Raw genomic sequence first — 8,576 nt, 5'->3', positions numbered from 1 at the left:
TAGTATGGTTTCATGTTTCGGTAGAACAGGACCGATGAGGCGATGGCCACCGCGATTACTGCAAGAATTGTTAATGTGATTTACTGAGATTGAATGGGGTATTCTATTTCGTAGTACTGGGAATTTTCGGTTCCTGTTCGTTGATGTAAAGACTTTCTACGGCGGAAGGAATTCCCGGTAGGTTTTGCTCGCTCGTCAGATTGGTCCCTTTGTACACTTTAAGCTTTGGTTTGGAATCGAAATCGAACAGTGGAACGTCGACGATTATCAGCTGGTAGTAGTTGTCATTCTTCAGGTCGCACAAGGACATACACGATGGTAGCGTGTGCAGAGCTGCCGTCCCATCGCACTGGGCATCCAGCCATTTTTCCGTCACTTTTGTTTTGCTGAAAGGAAAAAAGAAAAACATCACCAGGGGGCATATCCAAAATAATGCTTGTCTAATCATCAGTGCGTCTTGAACTGTCCTACAGATCAGACGTTTTTTCGGTAGCTTGTGGACTGGTCTTTGACTGCCTATAGCTTCAAAGTTTGTGTTTTGTCAGTGTGTCTTTTAAAGATTACCTGAAAGTTATTTCCCATCAGTCTTTCTCAAGACTACCTACTTTTGAATTTAACATTTGTTTTAACTTTTTTCGTATCACCTGAAATGGCTGGACGGAAAAAGAAACCTCGCATCGCTGCGGGGAGGAAAAGAGAGGCATCTCTTTCTGAAGCTGGTGAAATGGAAGTTATTAATAATGAAACTATACAAAATATAAAATCTTTAAAAAAGGAGAAAGTTCCACCTGTTGTGGTAACTATTTCTTCTGAATTTAATATATTCAAAAAGGAACTTTCAACGTTTGTTTCTGACGTTAAAGTTACCTATCAAATTGGCCGCAGAGGTGAATGCCGCTTATTAGCCGACTCAGTAAAGGGTCGTGATCGTCTTGTTCAGTATTTAACTGACAAGATGTACAAATTTTTTACATATGACACCAAGAACACCAAGCCGTTCAAGGTTGTCTTGAAAGGTCTCACCAACGATCAAACCGTTGACTTACTTTAACAGAATTACTTGGCATAGCCCCTACCCAAGTAATTCTAATGAAACAAAAATCACGAAGCGAAAACAGTCAGAGAACTGGAATTTCCCTTGTTAATTATTTAATTCATTTTAACCGCAATGAGGTTAACAACTTAAAATTTTTTGAATAAGCACATGCTTTGTATAATGTGCATGTAAAGTGGGAAATTTATAGGAAGTATGGCGGAGGTGAAAAGCATATCACCCAATGCCGTACTTGCCAACGTTATGGCCATGGTTCCAAATTCTGTAACATGGACTAAAAATGTCCTAATTGTGGAGACTCTTCTCACAAAAAGGACACATGTCCTGTGAAAGAGAGTAAAAATTTTCGCTGTGCGAATTGTAACGGCAACCATATGTCAAATTTTTATCAATGCCCAGTCCGTTTAGCAATTGTTAAGGCAAGGCAAGGTAAACAAAATTCAATTTCTCAATTAAAACCAACTTCAAAACAAAATTCTCCAAGCGTACCAGTGACGCATAGTTTACCTACTCCTTTGCATACCCGTTTAACTTATGCACAGGTTACAGGTAGTTCGAACATTATACCGCCTAGTGTTGGTAGTTCGAAAATGACCGTTAATATGGGTAAGCAAAACACGCTAGAAAATAATTGTACACCTATTACTCCAGCTAATATTGCTGCCGAAAATATTTTTTCTAATGTCAGCTGCCTGGGGCCTATTACGGCAGGTAAACTTTCTTTTTTGCAACAGGCAATGTTCGATCTTATGAACGCCATGTTGCAGGCAAAATCAATGTTTGAAGCCATTCAAATAGGCACAAATTTTACTATTAAAATTGTTTCTAATTTAAAATTTAGCAATGATTTTAAATAAAACAATTAAAATATTAAATTGGAATGCTCGCTCATTGAAAGCCAATGAGAATGAGCTTTTTAATTTTTTAACAGTAAATAATGTGCATATTGCAATTATTACTGAAACATTTTTGAAACCTAACATAAAATTAAAATATGAGCCCAATTACGTGGTTCATAGATATGATAGGATTCAGGGTTCCGGCGGTGGAGTTGCAATTGTTATTCATCGCCGAATCAAACATCGTGCTCTTCCCCATCTTGAGACGAAAGTTATTGAAACTCAAACTGAACTTGGGATTTTATTTATTGCCGCAGCATATTTACCATTTCAATGCACACGCGAGCCCAAAAATTATTTTAAAGGTGATTTACAAAAACTCACCAGAAATCGTTCGAAATTTTTCATAATCGGCGATTTTAACGCTAAACATCGTTCATGGAATAATTCTCAAAGTAATTCCAATGGCAAAATTTTATTCAATGATTGTTCTTCAGGATACTATTCTATTTTGTCACCGAATAGTCCTACATGCTTTTCTTCTGTAAGAAACCCTTCAACAATTGATTTGGTGCTGACAGATCAAAGTCATGTATGCAGTGATTTGATCACACATGCTGACTTTGATTCTGACCATCTTCCAATAACTTTTTCTTTATCACATGAATCAGTTTTAAACCCTATGAGCTCTGTTTTTAATTATAACAAAGCTAATTGGGAAAGATACAAAAAATTATATTGAGAGAAATTTCAATAATGAGCTTGATTTGCAAAACGAAGTGAATATTGATTCCGCTTTGGAAGCATTAAAATGTGCAATTGTTGATGCCAGGAATTATTCTGTTCCAAAGGCTCAAGTGAAATTTGATTCACCAATAATTGACGAAAATCTTCAACTTCTAATTCGTTTGAAAAATGTCCGCAGACGTCAATATCAACGTTCTCGTGACCCTGTTTTTAAAACTATTTATAAAGATTTACAGAAAGAGATTAAACATAGATTTACTCTTCTGAGAAATCAAAATTTTGAGACTAAAGTTGAAAAATTGAAACCATATTCAAAACCATTTTGGAAGCTGTCGAAGATTCTTAAGAAACCTTCAAAGCCTATTCCAGTTTTAAAAGATGGTGAACGTTTTCTTGTATCCAATGAACAAAAGGCTCAAAGACTTGCTCAGCAGTTTGAGAGTGTTCATAACTCAAATTTGAATTTTGTGAGTCCAATTGAAAATGAAGTCACACGTCAATTTGATTTAATTTCTTCCCAGAATTTTTTACCTGCAGAAATAACTGAAACTAACTTGAATGAGATTAAATCAATTATTAAAAATTTCAAAAATATGAAAGCACCTGGTGACGATGGAATCTTTAATATACTAATCAAACATCTCCCTGAGAGCACAATGGAATTTTTAGTAAAAATTTTCAATTGCTGCTTCAAAATTGCATATTTTCCCAAATTATGGAAAAATGCAAAAATTACTCCCATTTTAAAACCGGATAAGAACCCAGCTGAAGTTTCAAGTTATCGACCAATCAGTTTGCTTTCTTCAATAAGTAAACTGTTTGAGAGAATTATTCTTAACAGAATGATGTCACACATCAACGAAAATTCAATTTTTGCAAATGAACAGTTTGGATTTCGCCATGGGCATTCCACAACTCATCAATTGCTCAGAGTTACTAATATGATACGAGCTAACAAATCTGAAGGTTATTCCACTGGAGCTGCTCTTTTAGACATAGAAAAAGCATTCGACAGTGTTTGGCATAAAGGTTTGATTGCGAAATTGCAAACTATTAATTTTCCAATTTTCCTAATCAAAATTTTAAAAAATTATCTTACTGATCGAACTCTGCAGGTTGTCTATCAGAATTCAAAATCTGATAGATTTCCTGTCAGAGCAGGTGTACCTCAAGGTTCAGTCTTGGGTCCAGTCCTGTACAACATATTCACTTCAGATCTTCCTGATTTGCCTCCAGGATGCACAAAGTCATTGTTCTGCGATGACACAAGCATTTTCGTAAAAGGAAAAAGTCTTCGTGTCATATGCAGTCGATTGCAGAAAAGTTTAGATATTTTTTCTTCCTACTTGCAAAAGTGGAAAATCTCTCCCAATGCTTCTAAAACTCAAATGATAATTTTTCCGCATAAGCCTAGGGCTTCTTTCCTCAAGTCAAACAATAATCACGTTGTCAAGATGAATGGGGTTATTTTAAGTTGGTCCGACAAGGTTGAGTACTTGGGACTAATTTATGATAAAAAACTTATTTTCAAAGAGCACATTGAGAGTATACAAGCCAAGTGCATCAAATATACGAGATGTTTATATCCTCTCATTAACAGGAATTCTAAACTTTGTTTAAAGAACAAACTTTTGACTTACAAACAAATTTTTAGACCAGCAATGCTTTATGCTGTACCGATCTGGTCAAGTTGCTGTTCAACAAGGAAGAAAACGCTTCAAAGGATTCAGAATAAAATTCTGGAAATGATTTTGAAGCGTCCTCCTTGGTTTGGTACACTCGAATTACATAGACTTACTGGTGTTGAACCATTAGAAGCTATGTCAAATAAAATTATTAACAATTTTCGACAAAAATCGTTGCAATCCTCAATTGCTACGATAAGCTCTCTTTATAGCCAATAAGTTAGCAATTAAGTTAGTTGTAAGTTTACTTCCCCTTTTCTGACAAGTAGGTTTAAATCCCTACGAATGATAAGTCCTAATTGCGAAAGCAAACAAATCCTAACAATTAAAATTACAAATTTCTAACAGTGTTGAGAAGTCACCATTTGTGATTGGACACACATACTCATTATTTACTAATATTTATCATAAATACTTAAGCTACTAACAAATTCCCCCTTAAAAAAAAAAAAAAAAAAAAAAAATGCTTGTCTAATGGATCGAATATTGTTAATATTTGTTTGGCACTCACATAAAAACTAGAGGGACAATACTCATTAATTTACAGAATTGGAAATTTAGAAAGATTTTCTTATATGTCTCTGGCAAGTTTCAAGTGATTCTAGCATATAATTTTTTTTCCACTGATTCAAAAAAAAATTTAGGAGAAAATATGGGATGTAGAAGAATGAAGATTTTTAACTCATCCTTATGTCCAAAAACTTGCATCTACTCTTAAGCAGAAATATTGCGCACAGCTTTACTGCCGCGCATAGCAAGTCAGTCCCATTTGCTTTTGACGTTGGACTAACGTCTATATCGAAGTTAGGCACCTGAATTTGAAAATCTAGTAATTCAACCGGGGAAAACCAGGGAAAAGTGGTCAGGTTTTGAGCGCTTATATATCAGTCATTTCTTTTCAGAATTTCGAGGTTTTGGTATCAACCGATCAGAAATTCTTTTACGGTTGAATTTATGTAACAAAAATAACCTATTGTTCGAGATACACTATTGAAAAATTGATAAATCACATCGATTGTCTAAATCATACCGAGCAACCAATCACCACCTCTCTTCACAAGCACAGTCGACACTAACGGATACAACCGATCTGACTTTGTAAACAGTCTCACAGCTTTCAACCAATAACGAGCTCGCTTTCGGTAGCTGCAACAGGTGTTTCAACACCGTTTTAAAATGCTTCTTTTATCATTACCACTGAACAGATTCTAAACACCAATGGCTTGATTGATGGGGGAAATATTGCGCAAGATTGTCATATAGTAATTTAAATATGTTTTCGATACTAAACTAGTTAAAAGTTGTGTTAAAAGTCGTGCACATTCAACCAATCACAAGCTCGCTTCTTGTTTGCTCGCGGATGGATTTTTGCTTTGGGCTATATAATAGCCTGTGTCGTCTCATAGCAGTCATCAGTTAACAAGTGAAAGGCCACCAGGCCGGTCTTGTATAATCAGCAGCGGTGGCTGATTCCAGCGGCCAAACTGAGCTGCAGCAGAACCAGAGCGGTGGTATCAGGCAGCAGCGGCGGAGGTAGTGGGAAGCTGCATTTCTTCATTCAGTTCGGTTCTCCTTCGATCTGAGTTGGACCCCACCAGCGGTAATCCAATACAGATATCGTTGGATGAAAACAGCCAGAAACTGCACGAGCCAGCACCGCCACTAGGAAAGCTACCGCCATTTAGTGTGTGTGCAGTGTGCACATATAGCGTATGTGCATCTGTATTGCTATGCCATTTGCGATGATAGGGATGGCGCTGTTGCGTGTGTATGGCTAGCTATAGCGTGTGTAAGACACTAGCATGTGTAGCATATTATGGCTATTGCGTGTATATCTTCAGCGTGTGTACGGATAGTTATAGCTTGTGTGTGGATAGCTGCTGCGTGTGTAATGATTAGTTATAGCGTATGTATGGATAGTAATAGCACATGGTTGCATAGTTATGCGTGTGTATAGATAGTTGTATCGGATGTATGGAAAGGATTAGCGTGTGTATGGATAGCTATAGCTACAGCGTGTGTATGAATAGTTTTAACGCGTGTTTAGATAGTTATAGCATGTGTGTGAATAACTATAGCGGGTGTTTATCGAAGATTATTATTGTCATTGAAAATATTAAAACGTCTTAACGAACACAGTTGTGAATTTGATTTTACAGCAGCGATTTTAACTTCTTCAGCCAGTCTTTATTCTTAGAGGAAAAATTACTACCTATGAATGATCAACACTTATTTACTAGAAATTTGACTTAGATCAAAACGGGTTCTTTTGAGTATCATAAATTATTGGTAAAAAGAGTTGCAAGTTTTCTCAATGAGCATTCATTAAATTTTCGTTTTTGTTTCTCGGTGCGCGGTTTTGATTTTGTTTCTCGCACACAGAGAAAGAAACAAACTTGTCGCTATCGTGAAAAATAACAAAACAATTAGAAATGCTCTAAATCACAACTGAAGAAGTTAAGATATTTTCCTGTCACTCGCCCAAACCTTGATAACAACTACCGAAAAACGTGTGATTGAGCTCTTGCTATATTGAGTTACTGAACCAAACGTTTTTTTTTTCAAATACATGAAGTTATATGCTGGGCTGGAACTAACCTAGCATGAGTTTTATCGATTAAATGTCAAACAATTTTCAAATTTAAAATTTTCGGTTGAATCGTTCGGGCTCCAATTTCAGATAGTTTCGTAAAGTTTGCTTTTTGCTTAGATAGGAAAATTTTACCAATTCGCTCAATTAAATGATTGTCTTGGTAGTGCAGCAAACAAAGGGTTGATTCGAATATGTATGAAATGACAGTGATTAAATAAAAGATATCCATTCTTTTAGTATATATTATTATTTATAACGTTCTAACGTCTCAGCATTCAGAAATGCACTGTTAGATAAAATTGCAGCAAATACTAGAGTTGCAATTCTCTCTATTATTTGTTTTAATGGAATATAAGAATACCGTAGTCCAACGTCATGCGGTCGTGTCTTGAATACCACCCTCCTACTTTTTTAGTAAAATTGAGTTATTACGCGTAAATGGTAGATAACAATGCGTAGTTACGTTACAATGAATGTGCTCAACAACTTTGTTCTGAAAAGCTGCTGGAAAACATCCAAACATATTGTCCCATCTCGTAAGAAGCAATGTCATAAAATCATATAAAAACACGTTTTTCTCGGCTTGCTGAAAATGCAGGTGGGACTGACATGCTATGCACGGCAGTTTAAGCCAGAGAATTATATAAATTTTGCAATGATCAAAATGAAATTCAAAGTAAAGGCCAGTTCCCGATTCGCGAATTATGTATAGCAGTTAAATTCCTCAATCATAACGCCACTTTACGGCAAACCATCCGGCAAGTGCGAGTGTAACTTATTCGTTCATTTGTTTGTTTTTTCTTTGCCTTTCGATAAACTGCCCGCCAGATTCCGCAGGTGTGGAAAACAGTATTCATCTACTGCCATAATTACTCTTCGTAGAAAACGAAGCAAGAAAGAAAGCGTCCAATCAAGCAGAGCACTGTGGAAACATTGGTCGCTTATTAGTAATAACAGTATCAAGACAGTATTTACCACTGGCTAGTCAATATAGCCTAGCATTGCGTAACGAATCTGTTTGACGTAAAGATTTCAACCTGTCAGGTTTTTTTTGCTTTACTTTCCACCAAGTGAAACTAACTGCAGCGCAAATGGACCTACCTCAGGAACATGATTAACCGCACTCTCCGGACACGATGGTGCTTCAGTGAGCTAGGAATTAGTGCCACTGCAAGATTTACGATGGAAATCAACCTTCGAGATAGATTTAACCGCAGCACTTTTCGCAGCCGAATTCAAGCGAAACTTTCCTTACTTTGTTTTGGGGCAGAGAACGAACTTTCTGTTTTGTTGTTTTATTTTCCTCGGCAATGGTTGCCATTGGGAACGAGTGGTTAAGGCGGAGAACTTGTTGCACCGGTGTGACTCCACCGTTGAGACGCGCTTAAAGTGCATCGCAAGCTGGTTTCCCACCCCAACAACAGCTGTGCTTTATGACGGTGCTGCTGGGAAATCTGCTTCGAGAGAAGGCATGCGCATAGTGTCTGTTATGAGCGAACGGAAACCAACACCAAACTGTGCCCGCGGCTGTTTGCTGATCCACTGCGAGTTTGGTTTTTCGTGAAGAGGCGCGAACAGAGCATTTTGTTTCGGGAAAGACACACAGATGGCACAGACCTCATAAACTTGATTGTGCAATACTGTTGCAAAATTGCTTA

At 36.9% G+C, this 8,576-nt stretch overlaps 1 protein-coding gene across 1 annotated transcript in view; it reads right to left on the bottom strand.

Moving 5' to 3' along the window:
• LOC129725347 (Bardet-Biedl syndrome 1 protein homolog) overlaps positions 1-8,317 on the bottom strand; it is a 10,173-nt gene extending 1,856 nt beyond the window's left edge. The window contains exons 1-3 of the mRNA XM_055681041.1: positions 8,020-8,317; positions 118-386; positions 1-58 (exon numbers count right to left, since the gene is read on the bottom strand). The exon at positions 1-58 is cut by the window's left edge and continues 1,405 nt beyond it. Coding sequence (XP_055537016.1) covers positions 1-58; positions 118-386; positions 8,020-8,030 — 338 coding nt within the window. The 5' untranslated portion in view covers positions 8,031-8,317. The remainder of the gene's footprint in view (positions 59-117; positions 387-8,019) is intronic.
• Positions 8,318-8,576: the final 259 nt, after the last annotated feature.

This window comes from Wyeomyia smithii, chromosome 2, assembly GCF_029784165.1.
Source record: "Wyeomyia smithii strain HCP4-BCI-WySm-NY-G18 chromosome 2, ASM2978416v1, whole genome shotgun sequence".
NCBI lineage: Eukaryota > Metazoa > Arthropoda > Insecta > Diptera > Culicidae > Wyeomyia > Wyeomyia smithii.
The sequence above is the reverse complement of the archived record's forward strand: the minus strand, read 5'-3'. Positions and strand labels throughout refer to the sequence as shown.